The sequence below is a fragment of the Pinus tabuliformis genome, chromosome 3_1 (genome assembly GCF_031772625.1).
Source record: "Pinus tabuliformis cultivar Carrire ecotype Pingquan chromosome 3_1, CPIR1, whole genome shotgun sequence".
NCBI classification, from domain to species: Eukaryota; Viridiplantae; Streptophyta; class Pinopsida; order Pinales; family Pinaceae; genus Pinus; species Pinus tabuliformis.
This window is the reverse complement of record NC_142301.1, coordinates 923,063,811-923,083,750: the sequence shown is the minus strand read 5'-3', so window position 1 is coordinate 923,083,750 and position 19,940 is coordinate 923,063,811. Positions and strand designations below refer to the sequence as shown.

At 39.3% G+C, this 19,940-nt stretch overlaps 1 protein-coding gene across 1 annotated transcript in view; it reads left to right on the top strand.

The window, feature by feature from the left end:
- The window catches only part of LOC149190758 (beta-adaptin-like protein B), a 185,535-nt gene that overhangs the window by 14,201 nt on the left and 151,394 nt on the right, over window positions 1-19,940 (top strand). Inside the window, exon 2 of the mRNA XM_089412261.1 lies at window positions 16,752-16,949. Coding sequence (XP_089268387.1) covers window positions 16,752-16,949 — 198 coding nt within the window. The remainder of the gene's footprint in view (window positions 1-16,751; window positions 16,950-19,940) is intronic.

Below are 19,940 nucleotides of genomic sequence, written 5' to 3'. Positions count from 1 at the left end.
TGGTATTATATGGAGGGTTCAAAGGCCCCAAATCATGTTAGGGGCTATGCTGCCAAAGGGAGGAATTGACTAGTGTATTCGTTTTCTAGTGTGCAAGAAAGAGCCAATGTGGGAAGAGGTCCTTAAAGGTTACTAACTTACTATGTACAAACAAAGGCTATGGATTTTCAAGGTAAAGCAATCACCGATGAACCCAAGGACAGTATTTACTGGGCGTGCTTAATTTTGGCACTTCAGTATGTAAACCTCGGGAATGAATAAAAGGGGATAACTAATTAAGAAAGCTTGTTTTGTAGATGATTTTGAAGAATATCATAAACATGGTGAGTGAGGCATAACATCGACAAACTTAAACACGAAGGCTATTTGTTTGGTGGCACCTGAGTTTTGATGATGTACCTATATGGTAAATTAGATATTTGTAGAGCTTATTAGATGGATAAACCTATAGCTGGGCAATTTTTCTATAAGATATGATGAAGGGTTCTCTCAATGCTCAAGAAAAAGTCACAATAAGTATGATTATTTGGACTGTCTATTTGAGCAGTTTCATTTGCAGGGATGATATTCTAAATTCTTTTGTATGTGGATCATGTAGTTCTGATCTATAGAACGCAATACATAATCCAAGAGCACTTGGCAGCCTTGGGAATGTTATGCAAAGAGGTAGGAATGAGTGTGAATGCAAGTGAGATTAAGGTGTTAGTCTTTTCTCTAAAAATGAAACAAATTCAGGTACAAAGGAGCATCACGAGTGAGCAGTTAGAGATATCATAAAAGTACAAATCCTCAGGAGTGGAGTTCAAAGAATATTAAATTGGGCCATGAGCACAAGGAAGAGACTACAGGGAGGATAGATGGCTGTTTTCATTCTACAAAATAGATGTAGAACAGTGAAATTACGAGAATGGAGCATGGTTCCATAGCTATTCCGGTTTCTCATTAATTTGATACTTTTGTATGGATGTGAGGTATGTGAAAATTTCCTTGAAATGCAGCAACTGGAATTTATTCTTCTAACTGATTAATTATGCAGTTTATTTGTTATTGCAAATAACAAATAAATCACACCGCAATTCTTCACAATAAAATTATGCCGTGGAAAATGAACTGGAACAGAGAAAATAGATGCACACACAATAAAAATGACACCAATGTTTTTGGACAAAATTCCCCGGAAAAACGCAACTGCAAAAACCAGTGCAGCAGAGGAAGGTTTATTTTATTATGCAATAGTGAAAATTCGGAGTACAATATTTGGATGCCATCCTCCAGCGAAATAATTTGACAAAATTATTTTGGAGAAAATTTCTCCCTTATGCAAATTATCTCGACCTCCCTCTGACCAGCTCGAACCCCATTGAGAAACACGACCTCCAGGATTTTGCATTGCCTGCCTAGGAAAATCGTACGACCTGCTAGCTGGCTCCAAATGAGCCGTCCTACCCCCTCTTTCACCGAAAGAAATTTGTTTGGCATTATGGAGCTCGATTTGACCTCCGGCAACACTGCAAACCCTGTTCTGGCAACTCAAACTGGGTTTTTGGCTACTCGCACTAGCTATTCGGCCTTTTTGTAGAAATATTTTGGCCTCCTTGTTCTGTTGCTGGGAATCTTCGCTGGAATACTCTGTTGCTGCTCCCTCAATCACTGAGCTCTGGCTCGAGCTCTTCTTCTTGCTGAATCATTGCACTGGATAACTCGATCTGCTCGAGGAACTTGCTTTTCCTCTCACTCGATGTGTCTATCTCCATCCCCATTGACCTACTCTTATAATCTCTCTCGTTGGATCACCAACGACTATGATTTTGATCTCCATCAATGGCTAAGATCATCTCAAACTCAATCTTTGTGAGTTTCTAGAGATTTCTCATCTTTCCTAAATTAATTACTATTAATTAACCAATTTTCCCAAGTTAGGCTTATGAAAAATTTAAATGATGGTTAATTAATTTAATTAAAGTGTTTCGCAAGCTTATCTCGCAAAACCTTTTCCGGGTTTTGAAGATATCGTGTTCTTAGTGTCTCTGACACAAATCAAGGGTAGAACACCTGTTCGATGCTACAAAAACTAACACTCCCTCCTAGCGATGTAGGGGTTTTGTCTTTTCCTGTAACATCTTCCCTCACGCTGCTGATGTCTGACCTCTGTAACAACCTGTCACTGCCCACCAAGCCACTGCGTACACTTTGATTCATTTGCTCACCGTGTAGTTGAACCATCCTGCATCTACGTTGCTACTGACACTGTAATGTGCCACCCTGCACTGCTTCCAACTCTACTTTGCGTTTCATTTGATCTCATGCTGCTGCAAAGATTGCTATTGAGAACCAATCTACAGATTGACTGTGTCTTTGTATTGGCTTTGCAATGGTCTCGTGAGTCTCTAACTACAACTAGTATCTGCATTGTCTATTGAGTAACCTTCTGCGCCTTGACTAGTTCTGCGTCCCTCTCGTAACTGAATGCAACTAGTCTTTGCAACTGTCCCTCAATATCTGACTGCGCCTACTGACATTGATCCTCTTGCTACTTAAAAGTGTTCTCCACTATACCCATATGTTCTCTAAAATAGCTGAACTACTCCACGGTGTGCACAATCTTCGATGAAGTGGTATCGAATATCTATGCGTTTCGACCTATCATGAAACACTGGATTTTCAAAGAGCCTGATGCAATTGATTGTTGCAGTAGATATCAGTCGCCTCCAACCTTTGACTAAACAAGTTTACTAGCAACTTTCGAAGCCATATAGCTTCGCATGTGGCTGGCCGCTACGCTAGCTGCCATATACTCTGCTTCTGTAGAGCTTAGTGCTACTGACTTCTGCTTCTTGCTGCACTAAGATACTATTCTTAATCCAACACTGAAGCAACACTTTGATGTGCTCTTCTTGTCCACTAAATTGGCTGCCCAATTTGCATTTGTGAATCCACTTAGTGTGACACAATCACCTCGAGTATACCTTAATCCATACTTGACTATGCCGTGCAAATACCTCAGAATGTGCCTCGCTGCTGTCCAATGCACTCTCTTGGGTCTCACCATAAACTGGCTGAGAATGTTGACTACAAAGCAAATATCTGGCTTGGTTTTGACCATATACATGAGGGAACTGATAAGCTGCCAATACAAGGTTGGGTCAACGTCCTCGTCCTTTGATGCATCAATCTTCCTCCAGTTCGTAATCATAGGCGTAAACATTGGTTTACAGTCCTGTATCTAGAATCTCTTCAGAATCTCTGTAACATATCTCCCTTAACCATGGAAGATCTCTTTGTCCTTTTGCCATACTTCCAAGCCTAGGAAGTAACGCATAAGGCCTAAATCCTTCATGTCAAATTTTGCTGCCAGGTTCCTCTTGCAGTCCTCTATGAGCCCTGATGACCCAGTCAAGAAGAGGTCATTGACATACAACACTAGGATGAGTGGCTCATCCTCTACCATCAAATAATAAAGATTGGGATCAATTTCACTTTTGATAAGTCCCATCTATTGCAAGTAGCTGTAAATCCGACCATGCCATGCCTTGGGAGCTTGCTTGAGCCCATATAGAGCTTTCTTCAGTTTGCACACATGCGCGCCCCTCTCATGTGTCTCGAAGCCCTCTGTCTGTTCTATATATACCTCCTCCTCTATCACACTATTCAAGAAAGTTGTCTTGACTTCCATTTGGTGAATTCTCCATCCCATTTGTGCTACTAGAGATATAATCGACCGGATAGAAGTATATCTGGCAACTGGGGTGAAGGTCTTCTCATAATCTATGTCTTCCTTTTGCGCATACCCCTTTGCCATGATCCTAGCCTTGTACTTCTCCACGTTGCCATCTGCAGCGTACTTGATCTTATAGATGCACTAAGAGCCCACAACTGACTTATCCTCAAGCCTCGACACCACCTCCCAAACATCATTTGTCATGATGGAGCTATACTCTTCCACCATGGCATCTATCCACACCTGATGTTGTGCGACCTCCTGATAGTTGGAAGGTTCTACAACCTGTGCCACCAATGCTTGGTACCTGTTTGGTTGTCTGTGTTCTCTCTTGTTCATCCTAGGGGCTCCTATGAACTTCTTCACGTCCCTCATCATTTGGCGACCTTCTCTGTTGGTACGTCCACTTATGGTGGGAGGATTGACCAACTCCTCATCCTGCCTTTGCTGCTCTGTTTGCTACGAAGTCACAAGATCTCCTGCAACTGAGGTCGTGCTGGTATTGGTGATTGTACTAAATCCTTGTGACTGTCCGTGCGACTGTCCTTGCAGTTGCCCCCTACTGTTGGATCAATGGAGTGTTGCTGGCTCATTCTAATCATCTGCTGGCAACTCGTGAGATCTCTTGAAGGCTTTGTCCTCCATGAATTTCACATCCCGTTTCATGATAATCTTCTTGCTACTATGAATGTAGATCTTGTATGCCTTTGAGGTTTTGCTATATCCAACGAAGAACCCCTTCTCTGCAGTTTGATCCAACATAATGCATTTTTCCTCTGGGACATGGCAGTATGCTATGTTGCCAAAGATTCTGAATTGACTTACTCTGGCTTCTTCCCTGAGAATACTTCTTTTGGTTGTAACTTCCCCAATGCCCTATGAGGAACCTTGTTCTGGATATACCAAACCATGTTACATGCCTTTGCCCATAGAAACTTGGGAAAATCTTGGTCGTATAACATTGCCTTTGCAGCCCCAACTATTGACATGTATTTATGCTCTGCTACCCCATTCTGCTGTGGATTGTATGGAGCTGTCCACTCCCTCTCGATGCCTTCCTTCGCACAGAACCCTGTGAAGTCACTATCTGTGTACTCTCCTCCATTATTTGAGTGAAGTACCTTGATCTTATTTCTTGTCGCATTTTCTACCAGAGCCTTAAACTCCCTGAAGGGACTGAAGACCTCATTCTTGGTCTTCAAGAAATAGATCCAAGTTTTCCTTGAATGGTCATCAATGAAGGTGACGAAGTACTCGTACCCTCCGAGACTTCTAGTAGACATAGGACCGCAAATATCTGAGTGTATAAGCTGTAACACACCATCTGGTCTACTGTCACTTCTTGGGAATGTTGCCTTAGCATACTTCCCAAGTATGCACCCCTTACACACATCATTGTGTTCCGTGCCTAATTCCGGAACACCTATTACAGTATCCCTGAGCATCCTAAGTGCCCCATGATGTAGATGTGCCATTCTCCTTTGCCATAGCTCATTCAGGTCTCTCGCACTGTTACTGCACTTATTGCGAACTAGTCCCTTTGGAGAATCAAACTACTTGTATAACCTATTGTTTCGAACTCCAATCTGCTTCACCTTCTTCCAACTTTGGTGTTTGATGACCACTTTTCCCTACAAAGTGGACATCATATCCCTTATCCTATAACCGAGACACTGAAATAAGGTTCATACCCGAGCCAGGCACATGCAACACATATGTAACACTGGTGCTTGCTCCCGATTCCCTCTGAATCTATATTGTACCTACTCTAACTGGAGTACATTTACTGTTGTTTCCCATCTGAATATGGAAATCCATTTGCTCCTCCTTGTAACTGGAGAAGTATTCGCTAACCCCTGTCATGTGAGTTGACGCTCCATTGTCTATATACAAGATACCTTGTGAAGTTGAGCTAGAGAGGCAAGCTATCTGAGCGAATTCATCCTCCAATCTGGAATATAAATCCGTAGCCTCCTGAATGTTGAATCTTCTTGTGGTCATGTTGGAGAAATTTGAAAAATCTTCTGAAGACATCTTGAGTATAATTTTTAGTGTGCCTTTTCTCTTCCACCCAACATTGACCTGCGACTGCAAAACCCAGTACAAACCAATTGTGCACAAATCTGCTCCACGAACTGACTGATCTGCTCACCGAAATTACTTTCGGGCAATCACACTGCCTGCAAATCTTTGTTTTTGAGGCTAATAGAATTTTTCTGCTGGTTGCAACCGAAATTCAAACCTCTGTCTCTGCTAATTCGTACTTGTTGGTGGCCTGCGCATATTTGGAAAATCATGTTGTAGAACTCCCTCTGAACTTGCACAAATTCTCCTTCTTGCTTCCGAGCCTCCGATCTGATCTTTAATGCTCCGATACCATGTGAAAAATTTCTTGAAATGTAACAATTGGAATTTATTCTTCTAATTGATTAATTATGCATTTTATTTGTTACGATAAATAATGAATAAATCACACTGCAATTCTTCACAATAAAATTACGCTGCGGAAAATAAACCGGAACTGAGAAAATAGATGTGCACACAATAAAAATGACACCAGTGTTTTTGGACAAAAGTCCACGGAGAAACCCAACTAGGAAAACCAGCACAACAAATGAGGGTTTATTTTATTATGCAATAGTAAAAATTCTGAGTACAATATCTGGATGCCAATCTGGCAATCCTCTAGCAAAATAATTCGGCAAAATAATTTTGGAGGAAATTTCTCCCTTCTGCAAATTATCTTGGCCTCCCTTTGACTTGCTTGAATCCCACTGAGAAACTCGACCTCTAGGAATTCGCATTGCCTGGCTTGGGAAAATTGTCCGACCTACTAGCTGGCTCCAAATGAGCCATCTTGGCTCCCTTTGCCACTAGAAGAAATTCACTTCGCCTATTGGAGCTCGATCTGACCTCCGACAACTCTGCAAATCCTCTTCTAGCGACTCGTGTTGGGTTTTTGGTTCCTCACATTAGTTATTCGACCTTCCTGCAAAAATATTTTGACCTCCATGTATTGCTGCTGGGATTCTTTGCTGGAATACTCTGTTGCTTCTCCCTCAATCACTGTGCTCTGGCTCGAGCTCTTCTTCCTGCTTAATCACTGCACTGGATAGCTCGATCTGCCCAAGGAACTCGCTTTTCCTCTCACTCGACGTGTCTATTTCCATCCGCATCAACCTTATCTTATAATCTCCCGTTGGATCACCAACGACCATGATTAGATCTCCATCAACGGCTAAGATCATCTCAAATTAGATCCGTGTGAGTTTCTAGGGCTTCTCATCTTTCCTTAATTAATTACTATTAATTGACTAGTTTTCCTAAGTTAGGAAAAATTTAAATGATGGTTAATTAATTTAATTAGGGCGTTTTGCAAGCTTATCTGGCGAAACCTTTTCTGGGTTTTGAAGATCTCGTGTTCTTAGCCTCTTTGACTCAAATCGATACTAGAACACTTGTCCGATGGTACAAAAACTAACAAGGTATGGACATTGAACTTTGAAGACCAGGCATTCCACAAGTGGAATCAAACTGAAAGAGTTCAAAAACACTTATTTACAAGTTCTATCAGGATAAAACTAAAAGTAACTACTGCTTAAGTTGTTGCTGAAACGGACATCACTTTTCCGATGCTACAAAAACTAACAAGGTATGGACATTGGAGACCAGGCACTCCACAAGTGGAATCAAATTGAAAAACGCTTATTAACAAGTTCTCTCAGGATAAAAGCAACTACTGCTTAAGTTGTTGCTGAAACAGACCTGTATTCATTAGAATTATAAGCAGTGAAGAAGATGATCTTCTGAAGGCAGAGAGTGGCAACAATTAGAAACAATTGACTTCTTCGTAAGGTTCATTGAGAAGAATTAAAGAGGAGAAAGAACAGATGGCACATACAGTGCCAAGGTGGTTTCAAGACTAGGACATATATAAAACAATTGTTCCACAGACTGAGGACTGCTACAGAAAAGGGAAATGGAAGAAGCACTCCGAGATAAAACAACAATATTGCAGAGACAATTTCAACCCACAAGAGCAAATCAGAATTCACATCTCAAGGAGTGAATAGCAAGCGGTGGTGGGTAAGCAAAGAACTAGCTCACACAGGCTGAGAACTGAAACTAGAAGATGGAAAGTGCCAAAGGAGGATTGTGAAGAGAGAAAATGAGGGGTCTGTGAAAAGGACAAGGTGGAAACATAACAGCACTTCTTGCTACATTGTGAGGCATACGATCACATCAGAATAGGAGTTTCGTGGGAAATCAATATACGGGAATGATATTTCATGAAGGCCAAGTAAAAAGATGTGGCGAAAAAAAGCCTCGGAGATAATGCAACTTAGAAATCAACAGTTCAGAGCCAACTCTACAGGGCCCCATGATGATTGATTTGGAAGCAGGAGGTCACCACCACACATAGTTGGGCTGTATACCAATATTGATATTTTGGAATCGCTTTAAGCCTTTTGTCCCTTAAAGTGGTTGATGTCGTGGGTGGCTAAGAAAATTCAGCTAATTCAATTCAATACAATTTATGAAGGATTGCATCCAAATGATGGAGATGATAGCACTATTCTTGCAATTAACAAATTCACACTGTTGGTTAAACAGGAGGAAAACACTGTTAATATTGGGCAAAACATTCACAAAGTCCAGAAAAATTCACACTCTTCAAGCTTAAAAGGTGAAAACGTCTTTGCTCATAGAGATAGTTGAGATTGATGTTAAGGAAGTTGATAGTAGGAGTGCCAAGGAAGAAGTGCAAAGTTTTCTAAACCATGGTAAACAGATTTTGCACTGTACTATTATTACAGGAAACTAAACAGCTGAAACTAAATAATCTCTTAATACAGCTTTCCGTAGTAATTGCTAGAATCTATAAAGACATACATAGCTGACTGTCAAAATCTGTCACTGTTTTTCATTTATTGTGAACATGAAAATTTGGTACAAGAAAACACTAAACTGATCACTGTTGAACTGAAAAAGTCTTATCTTACTGATACATACCCCTACTATTATTTTATAGAGATGAAGAAAGCCATGCTAGGCTTTTCAAAATTAGATCTAATTGATTTTGATAATGTCTTTTGGATTAATCACATCATAACTTGCTAGTCGATGTTTCGAACCATCTAATGTGGTTCATCCTCAGGACAAAGGTTGAAAAATCAGTTAATCAGAATGTTTAAATAGCGGAGATGCATCTAGTTCTAGAGTTTGCCGTTGGGAAATAACTGTTAGGAATTAGCAGTTAAAAATTAGTTGAATAAATTTATATATATATTATCATTTTGTTTTGTTTTATTTTATTTTATTTTTAATTAAAATAATATTGAATTCAAAGTAGTTAAATTAACTTAATAATAATATAATAAGAAATAAATATTTGTATATATAATCATAATTAAAAATAAGTTTAATCTATTTTTATCAAAAGTAAAATTAATAATATTTAACAATTAGATTCAAATTTTATTATATTAAAATATTGGAGAATATTTTAATAGGAAAGTCAAAGAGGATGTATATATATATATATAAGGAAAAATAATAAATAAATAAATTAATTAATTAAAAAAATTACGAAGAGAGGGCGGGGATCCAACTTCTACTTAACTTCCAACCCTCGTCCTTGTTAAGATTAATAGCGCGCTTTTCAATTTCAATGGCCTCTTGAAGATTCCTATGATGGAAGTGATCAACCTTGGCGATTTCTCGAGAATCCTCAATGCAGACATGGTGTTTGGATTTCACCGCATGTTCAGCTAACGCTGAGGAACGAGAACGGTTGTGCTTAATATCTACTGCATGTTCTTGGATTCTTTGGTTAATGGAGCGACTAGTTTCCCAAATGTAGGGAATCCCACAAGAACACGGGATGGAGTAGACCCCTTTCATGTCTTTAGGGTTTATAAGGTCTTTGGCAGATCTAAGAGAATTTCTAGTGGTAATAAGGGGTTTGAAAGTAGCAGAAACTTTGTTCTTTTTGAGAATATGAGAAATCTTATCGGTGGTCCCCTGGATAAAGGGAAGTTGAACACTGGAGATTATATCATCTCGAGAAGGTTTAACCCTTGATTCTTTACTAGCCCTTAGAAAAGCTTTGAGGCCCTGTTGCTTGCTATAGCCCTTATTTTCAAAAACTTTTAGAAGATGCAGTTTTTCCTCTTTAAATGATTCTCATCAGAAATTCTTTGAGCACGGGTGGCAAGGGTGTTGAGAACCCCGAGCTTTTGTGCTGGATGTATGGATCTGCTTGAGAATGAAGTAGTGGGCTCCAAGGAAGGAGTTTAGATCCCCTTGGGATCTGCACTATAACTAAAAGGAAAATTCCAAAATAGAAAAATTGCTAAAAATAAAATTGAACTAAACTCAGCATGCTATCTACTTTAAGTGGAGTTTAAGGGTAAGGATAACCTTATCCTATCTATAGCTGGCGCATGTGTGCATACATGTGCCTTAACTCTTGGAAGCCAAATTTAGTGCTGTGCCCTCTGATCTTCTTAATGCTGCACCCTCATCTACAGATTGGATCTGCTGATGCTGTAACTGAAAGCTCCCAGATCTGCTGTATGTGCTCCAGCCCATCAAACACTGAGGTACATACACTAACACTCCCCCTTATTGAGGAAAGTGTTCTCCACTACACCAAGCTTCTCTTTTGCAAGGGGTTTGGTCAATATATCAACAACTGATTTGGAATGTACTGCTGAACCATAACTCCCTTCTAAATGCTTTCTTTGATGAAGTGGCATCTGATCTCAATATTCCTGGATTGCTCATGAAACACTGGATTTTCAAAGAGTTTGATACAACTCTCCCCATACTGGGAGTCACTGATTGAGTGGCTACATCCACTCTCCCTGGGCTCTGCTCCTCATCACCTTGTTGGTTGGCCCAATTGCCAACTAGCTGGGACTCAAACTGAGATATTAGCTGAGGCTCCATCTTGACTAGCTTCTTCCCAGGTACTCTAATCTACCCTTGCTCTAAGGACTGTCTCGGATCTTTGCTCTCCTCAGCGATTGCTTCTCTATTTTGCGCACTTCCTGTCTTGTTGCTCAAGGCTGTGCTTGTCTGTACCTGAAACTTGTAGAGACTCTTCATCCTCACACCTATTTGCTTCTTACATCCAAAAGGTAAGTGCTTGACGTAGGCCTTACCTTTGCTGAAGATGACATCATAACCTTTGTCCTCAAGGGTAGCTACTGAAACAAGATTTTGTTTCAGGCCTAGAACATAGAGGACATCTTTGAAATGGAGAGGATTACCCGACTCCCTTTGAAAACTGACAATACCAACTGCAACTGCATTTCCTTCTCCTCCAGGTGGCTGAAATACTCTCTGTTCTTGGTCATGTGGAAGTATGCTCTTGAATCAATATACCATACACTGCTGTCTGCTGACTTGCCATGCAAGCTATCAATGAGAAACCTTTCTCAAACTGAGAAGAAAATGCATCTATCTCAGATGATGCAGCCACATGATCCTTAGTGGACTCCTTTTGATTAGGACACTTGGTGGCATAGTGTCCGAACTCATGGCAATGGAAGCACTTGATCTTGCTCAGATCCTTCTTCTTCTTCTCGCCCTTTTGACTAGACTTAGCCTCTCCTTGGCCCTTCTTGCCCTTGGCTTTGCTACCTTTGCTTGCGAGGGAAAACTTCTCCTCGTCCTTTGTTGGAGCTGATCTCCTAGCTCTTGTCGGCTAGATCTCTTCTTGAACGCAGTCACTCCACAATCTTTCCAGCTAGGAATATTCTCTCTACCATTGATTGCATCCTGGAAATTCTCCCAAGACATATGAAGTCCCAGAAGTGCTACAGTCACACCTACTTCACCTAGCTCATCTTGAACTTGAGTGAGCTTTGAAAGATACGTGATGATTGGCTCTCCTTTGCTCATCCAGATACTTAGCTTCTCCTTCAAATCAAGCTTCCTAGCATCATTGGAACCCTGATACAGATCTAAGATAGCTTGAAACATCTCATATGTTGACTTCTTCTCATGGAGATGAGGGATAATATGGTCTCTAATCCCCTCAAGAATGATCCTCTTCGCCTTGGTGTCATTCTTGTTATGCTGGGCCAACTGTTCGGCATCTGTAGGTGGCACTATTTGCCGCTTCACAAACTATAGCACCCTAGTATCTTCCAACATCACTGATATCCGCTCCTTCCATGCGCAGAAAATTGAGGCTCTCTCTAAACTGTGATCTGACCTTAGTCCTTAGAACACCATACTGCTATCCAAATAACTTCTCTACTCTTCAAACTCAAGCCTTCTGCTTGATCTGCGCTCTTTACTAACTAGTTAATTTGGTGATGGTCTTTATAAGTTTATATTGATCTCTGTCTGATACCATGTTAACATTCAATGAAAACTCTGAAACTACTTAGATGAATATCTAAAAACTGAGACCTAGTTTACTTTCACCAAGATACAAAGTCTCTTAACAATTTCAATGCGGTGGAATAAAAACACAACACACAATACTAACACACTTTTCTCAGGAAACCTTACAGGGAAAACCTGCTTGCTTGATGTGGCTATTTTATTGATTGTCTTGGAGCAATTAAATCTATTACAAAGCTATTTGTTTTTGAGAAAGCGTTTTACTTCTCACACAACTCTCAGCTTATACAATTGATCTTGTCTGCCTTGATCACTACTTGATCTCAGTTCCTGCACACAATTCTTCCTCTGTTGCCTCCTTGACCTGTTCTGCAAACCTTGATGACTTGCTTCAGTTATGCTCCTCCTTCCTTGCGCACTTGGCCTCCTTATTCCTTGCACACTTGGCCTCCTTATTCCTTGTGCTAATCTCTTAAATCCTAGCGTGTTCCAGGCCCTATTTCTTAGTGCACTTGAAGTCCTATTTTTTAGGACCCCAACTCCACACAATCTGCACACAACCAATCCTCCTAAATCCTAACGCACTTGTGCTCCTATTCTTTAGGACTCAATTTTTGCGCTCCACAATCAAGGCTCTCTCACACTAACTTGTGAGCTTTGTCTTGTCACAATCTTTCGTGTACAAAAAAATTGTAATTTCCTTGTGCTTTCGTCCTCTCTTTTATAGATTCAATCCATGTTAAATTAGGCTAGTTCAAATTTCGAACTCGAGTTGTGATAGCAAGTTAACTGAGAGTGTTACTCGCTTTTCTTCCAATCATCACTGGAGTTGTTAACTCGTGCTCTCTCCAATCAACACTAGAGATATAACTCACACTGCCTTCAATCAAGAGTGAAGACTAACTCGTTCTATCTGAACTGCTAACTGCCACCACGTTCTGTAGTCAAACTGATGAAGACTCCACTTAACTGAAGCTTCTCTACGCATGCTAACTTGATCATTATTCCAGTGAACTGGAAATAACTTATCCTAACTGAAGTCTAACTCATCAAGACAACTCGAGGTCTTCACTGGCTAAGGCACAAACCAAAAGACCTTGCTCGCTACATTTTCAACAAACTCCAAAATAGAAAATTTGCTAAAAATTATATTGAACTAAATTCAGCATGCTATCTCGTTCAACTAGAAATTAATGATAATGATAACCTTATCCCATCCTGCTCTGATATAAGTCTGGTACATGTGCCCATAACTGCCAGAAGCCAAATTTAGTACTGTGTTCTCTTGTCCTTGATGCTGCAACCTCATCTACAGATTGGATCTGGGCTGTAAGCCTGTAACAGAAGGCAGCCAGATCTGGTGTACTGTGTACATGCTCCAGCCCATAGAAGACTATTTGAGGTACGCTAACAGTAAGTAGATCTTTATCTACCCTACAAGGAGGGTTGTGAAAGGGGAGATGATGACGAGAATGAAAATGATGCTGAAAACAGGGATACCTCCACTGTGATAAAGAAGGTGAACAATGATATTGCATACTAAGGCATACCTTTTGCAAATGATGAAGGGACAACCAATGTTTTTAAAACCGGAACCGGTGACTGGACCGGTCCACCTAATGAACTGGTTTACCGACCGGAACCGGTCTAACCGGGACTGGTTTGGTCTAAACGAACCGGTTTTAAAAAAAAACATTAAATAATTAATTTTTAATGAAACAAAACTATTTTTAAGATGTAAAACCATGATTCCAAGCCAATAGATACAAAATATGCAAAGTTTGCTCATTTATATACCATGTAAAGGTGAATATATCAAAATGGCACCGAGTGCAATACATATCATCGACAAAATAGCAAAATACATAAGAAATGAGGCTCTAAATGGCCTATAAAGTCCAAAAACAATGTTGCAAGCTATGAGGCCATTGGCCTACAGTCCTACTACAAGTCTACAGTGTACACATGATCAATCATCAAGTTCATCACCACTACTAGACACAGGATCATCATCAGGAGCTACATAGACATCATCTGGTTTAGAATCTGAGGATGCCTCAGCCTGATTTGCAACCTCAGTATCAATGCCACCAATGACAATAGAAGTGGAAACGAAACCTTTCCTAGATTTGAAGTTTACCGTCTGTCTGGCAAGGACCGGTAATGTGATGTTAAAGCAACCATAAAAAAATGCTAAGGCATTTTAAGTTCAAAGGGAGAAATGTTACAGATAAAAAAGTCACTCGTAATTCTGAAGATGTACATGACATTTTAAGCTTTCAATTACTGGGACAAGGTGAGAATGCTTGAGGGAGGACATTCCAAAGGAATATGGAGTCACATGGGGTGTTTTATTTCAAAATTGTACAAAAACAAGCATAATTGTGGGCACTTGGGATTTGGGGGAACACCAGCTTAAGAGGAAGTTTGATCTGTTGATTACAAAGTTTCATGTTGAACTGTTGAGCTTACATCACATATCTACATAAATGGTTGTCTTTGATGATTTCCAAGATTGGCAATTGACCTAATCAGAAAAGCTTTCTGTGCAATTTCTTATCAGTCTTATAAAAACCAACTGAAATGTAATCTGAAACTCAAGTTTGTGCATGGGAGTTCCGATAAAAGGCAATTTTGTGAAATTCTTGCTGCAAAACCTTGGAAGTTGGCTGTCTTTCTAATTAAATCACTGGGAGGTTCCTGAATCTTAAATCGCCTTGGCCAATTTTAACAGAACTTTGGTATCCATTGTTCAAGAAGTTGGTTGCATGAATCTGTTTCATCTTGTGGCTTTTTGACAGTGTCATTAATCATAGTGTGGTCATAAATACAAAATCATAACTCAAGCACAAAGATAGGATCACTGGGGTGTGATATCAATGAACGTTGCGATCTTTTTGATTTAGCCTCAGATTCAAGGTCGGTAAAATGTATTAACGAAGCATAAACCTTACCAACAAGGATTGTCACTCTTCCCAATCCTGATAGACTTACCATTTGAGGGCACTAGTAGATTCTGTACCGAGAAAGTTAGAAGCACATTCATCACAATCCTCATGCTATAAAATAGAGTTACCTTGAGAACTGCATGTACATCTTGTAAACCTTGACAGCCTTCTAACCAGTGGTATTTTATATGATCAGTAAACACGTACTTAATGGTCCTATAGTCTGGCCTCATGCATCATTTTTAGTTGAGTGCTTCACGGCAAAGTTATCTGATTATTTTAATGGATTGGATGCATTATCTAGCCGACACCAGTTATGGTGGTTTACAACATTTAAACGTGAACTGTTCTAATGTTACAGAGTGGGTTCAAGTCAAGGGATTTCAGCTGCGAACCTGTTACTTCAAGCAGCGGAAGCTTCTCTACCAAAGCAGAAAAAGGCGTTAGCTGTTACTGAGTTCAAAGTACAAACTGTTTCGTTTGAAGAGCATGCCTAAAACCGGCCGGTTTAGGACGGAACCGGCCGGTTTGATACAAACCGGCCGGTTCCGTCCTAAACCGGCCGGTTTTTCACCGGTTAGGGCAAAAACTGGGCGAAGGGGGCCTTCCAACCGGGTTTTTTGGCCGGTCTAGACCGGCGGCCTTGCTAACCGGCCGGTTAGACCGGTAACCGGTTTTTTAAAACGGTTTTGAAAACACTGGGGACAACAAGGGCAAAGACAAAGAGTTGCCCATTATATTTCCATCTACAAATGGGGAAAATTGCCTAGATTCAAGCGAAGTCCGTCATCACTAGAAAATACCAGGAGAAGTTATTCAATTTAGAGCATGATGGGGTATCTAGTGATGCACAAGTATATAGGAAGGCACAGATGTTAGCTTGAAATTAGTTACCATGTTGCGATTTGCCTTGTAGTGATTGGCAGAATTATTATGATGTAATTACTTTATTGGTCTATGGGGTCATGAGACAAGTTATAAGGCCATTGATATGATGTTGTTAATAGGAACTTTTGTAGGAAGTTCCAAGTAATTGGGTGAAATATTATCTCCCGAACCATCCTGTGGAGAGTACCTTCATGTATATAAAGAGGCCTCCTATTTTGAATTAAGGTATTATCACGAGTGGAGACACCATCATGTTTGTGCTTCATACCTTGATCTCTGTTGATCATGTGTACACTGTAAAGATATAAATAGTCTATGAGCTGAGCATAAATTTAATGACATTCTCTGTATTCTCATGAATGTTGTGGTGTTTTTGTCTTTCATATTAAGTCATGTGTACACACATCCCTTTTCTTTACTCCATTTTCATTACTCTACAACTTCAACCTGGGTGAGGCCTATGTCTAACAGAAAAAATTGTGTTATTAATTTCAACTTTCGTGGAAAATGCCTCTATGCCTTTGATTCTTCTTTGATCTGTTAAGTCGCTTATGTTTATGGTAAAACTCATTTAAGGCAAAATTTAACACATTTTTGGATAAATGTTTTTAGAATTGACAATAAATTTTCTGCATAGTATCATGACTGCATAAAGTGTTTTGTCTGCAAATTGTAGTATATTAATTTTTAGTATCATGAGCATACAAAGTGTTTTGCCTGCAAATGGTAGTGGATCAATCTTAGTATCATAAGCGTACAAAGTATTTTGCGTACAAATGCAAGTGAATCTATCTTGCAGTTGTATAATGCTTGTCACTTCATGATCGTGACTGCAGGATAAGAAAAAAGATGCAGTGAAGAAGGTAATAGCTGCAATGACAGTTGGAAAAGATGTTTCATCACTGTTCACGGATGTCGTGAATTGCATGCAAACAGACAATTTGGAGCTGAAGAAGCTTGTCTATCTATATCTTATTAACTACGCTAAAAGTCAACCTGACCTTGCCATACTTGCAGTGAACACTTTTGTCAAGGTAAATGTTTTTCTTTTCTACGTGCACTTTTATTGTTATCTACTTGGGAACATTCTTCTCACCAACGACAGTAAATGACTGAGTGGGTGGTCCCTATTGAATTCGCTGGTAATTTAAAACCATTTATTTCTCTCATGACACTCGGAATCTTTGAATATCCACCTAAGGAGATAAGTTTGGCTTGAAGGTAAATGGCAGAATGAAAAATGAAATGAGCTTCCTAACTGATTTGAATGCTTTGGAAAGTGTGTTATGTGAGAAGTCCAACTCCAGCATGTTAAGGTGGAAATTTCAAGTGCTGCTTGCCTTAGCATTTTTAGCAGTCCTGCCAGCACGGAATAGCCAAGCTTCAAGTCAGATACAGAACAAAACACTAGTCATTCCCTCTGTTTTTTATAACGATTTGAAGGAAACCACGCACAATGAGCGTCATCTGTATTATTGTAACCTTTTGAACTAAACATGTAATGGTTTGTGTAATGTACTCTTTGTTGTCTTTTATATTGTGAACTTTTAAAAAAAGATACTAGAAAGCGTAAGTTGAGACTCCAGAGGACTACATTCTTCTTAATTCTATTCTGTCTAAATAGTAGTTTTGAGCCTTGATTGTATTATTATTGTCTGCACATTCTTGATGTTGCCATTATCGAAGATCTTCTTGATGCTTGCCATTGTTTAGGGACTATCTGTTATATTGGTCACAATTTATCAAAGTGTTTTCTACAGCAACACTAAATGTTTTGTTTGGCTTTTTCCACATATTGTTCCTTGCATTTACAATCTTGCATTTATTAGTCAGGTTTATATTTACAGTTTCTTCTTGTAGATATTATGAACGCTCGTTGGTCTCCAATTGGACATTATTGAAATCTTTTTTTTTTCACTTTCAATACTGTCTTCTGATTCACTTTGCTACCTCTTTTAGTATATTTGCATCCTACAGCAGTCCCATGTCATTCTTTAATGTGCAATCTTCTCCTTAGAGGGCTTGCAACCCTCGTTGTAGCATATGTGAATCCTTCTACAGGGTTTCGCTACTGCTGAATATTTCTTTCGAAGATCCAACTATATGTGTTGTCCATTGTTGCATAATGAAAAGGTATAACTTAGGTAAAAAATGTTGCTCAAAGATAATTATGAGCATTTATCATCATCATATCTTCGAGCATAAATTAATTTCAAAGTTCAAGAAAAGTTAGTTTAATAGCGTATAGTTATAATTTCTTATGATGTTTTCTGGTGCATTTAAAAGTGGTCACTTCCTGCTCCTTAGACATTTCCTTCTATAACCATTGAAGAGCCGAAATCAGTGAAACTGGTAATTTTTTGTTGTTGTTTATATGTGTGGTTCACGGACACCAGAGATTGGTGGCCGCTACATCCATGGAAATTATCCGGGCAGATCCACCTGAAGGGATCACTTCCCGCAGGCTCATTAGCAGAACCTAACCCCAAGAGTGTCAAAGAGAATTGACCCAGTGACCTCCCGTTAGCAAGGTGCTTTAATGACCGGAACTTGACCAATTGAGCTAACCCTTGGGGCTGAAACTGGTAAATAACTATACTTCTAATTTTGGAGTTAATTTTTTGGCCAAGAGGGCAGAGAGTCTTTTGAATTTAATATTGATAACTTTCTGAACAAAGGTATGCCTTACCTCTCAAACGCATTTGTTTTGGGATTGTCTTTATATTGCTGATAATTTATCTAAGGATTTTCTACAGCAACACTAAATGTTTGTCTCTGTCTGTCTATCCTTCCTTGCATCATCAACAAATTGGCTCCTGTTAGCCATTCTTCAGTCTATCATATTGATTACTGTGTGTGTCTTGAATTTAATATTGATAGCTTCCTGAACAAAGTTATGCCTTACCTCTCAAACGCATTTGTTTTGGGATCATCTTTATATTGCTGGTAATTTATCTAAGCGTTTTCTACGGCAACACTAAATGTTTGTCTCTGTCCATCTATCCTTCCTTGCATCATCAACAAATTGGCTCCTGTCAGCCATTCTTCAGTCTATCATATTGATTACTGGGTGTGTGTGTGTGTGTCTTGAATATAATATTGATAACTTTTTGAACAAAGATATGCCTCACTTCTCAAACGCACTTGTTTTGGGATTGTCTTTATATTGCTGATAATTCATCGAAGGATTTTCTACAGCAACATTAAACGTTTGTCTTTGTCCATCTATCCTTTCTTGCATCATCAGCAATTTGCCTCCTGTCAGCCATTCTTCAATCTATCATATTGATTACTGTGTGTGTGTGTATGTATGTATGTATATATTCACTTTGCTAAGTCCCTTTCTTTCTTTGTTTCTTTCCTCCTTCATTGGTCGAGTGTCTAAAGACCCTTTATTTAACTTACCTCACTTCATTAAGAAAGACTATGAGATACGATGCTAAAGCATAATTACATCTATAATGTGGCATCGTCGATGGATTAAACTTCCCTTGAAGGGTGAGCATTTGTTTCTCGCCCTTTATTTTTCGTTATATTATATACATATATATACATACATATATCATAGTTTAAAAAATTGGACTTGGACTTCAATTCAGCCACCTTTCAACTCAGGTTTCGGCTTGGACATGATGGTTCAATTCTGAAAAATTACATAAAGTAATTAAATCTTAATGAAAAAATAAAAATTGGCTTTCAATTTATTGGCTGTCTTTGACCTTCCTCAACATTGACCTGTTATGGTGGGCACCATGGGTCTTATTACATGAATTAAACTGCTTCTAATCTTCACCTACTAACCCTGCTTGTCGTCTTTGACGATTCACATACTAACCCCAACCAAATAGACATCACATGAAACCTCATTCTAAAATCATATGACAACTACAAAAACAAAACATTAAGTTCTAACAATTTCAACAAAAACAGAACTCTAAACCTTATAATTTCCAGGTGTAACCACAAGCATCCTACAAAACGTTAGAAGGAAAGAAAGGAATGCAATGATTTACTAGGCATAATAT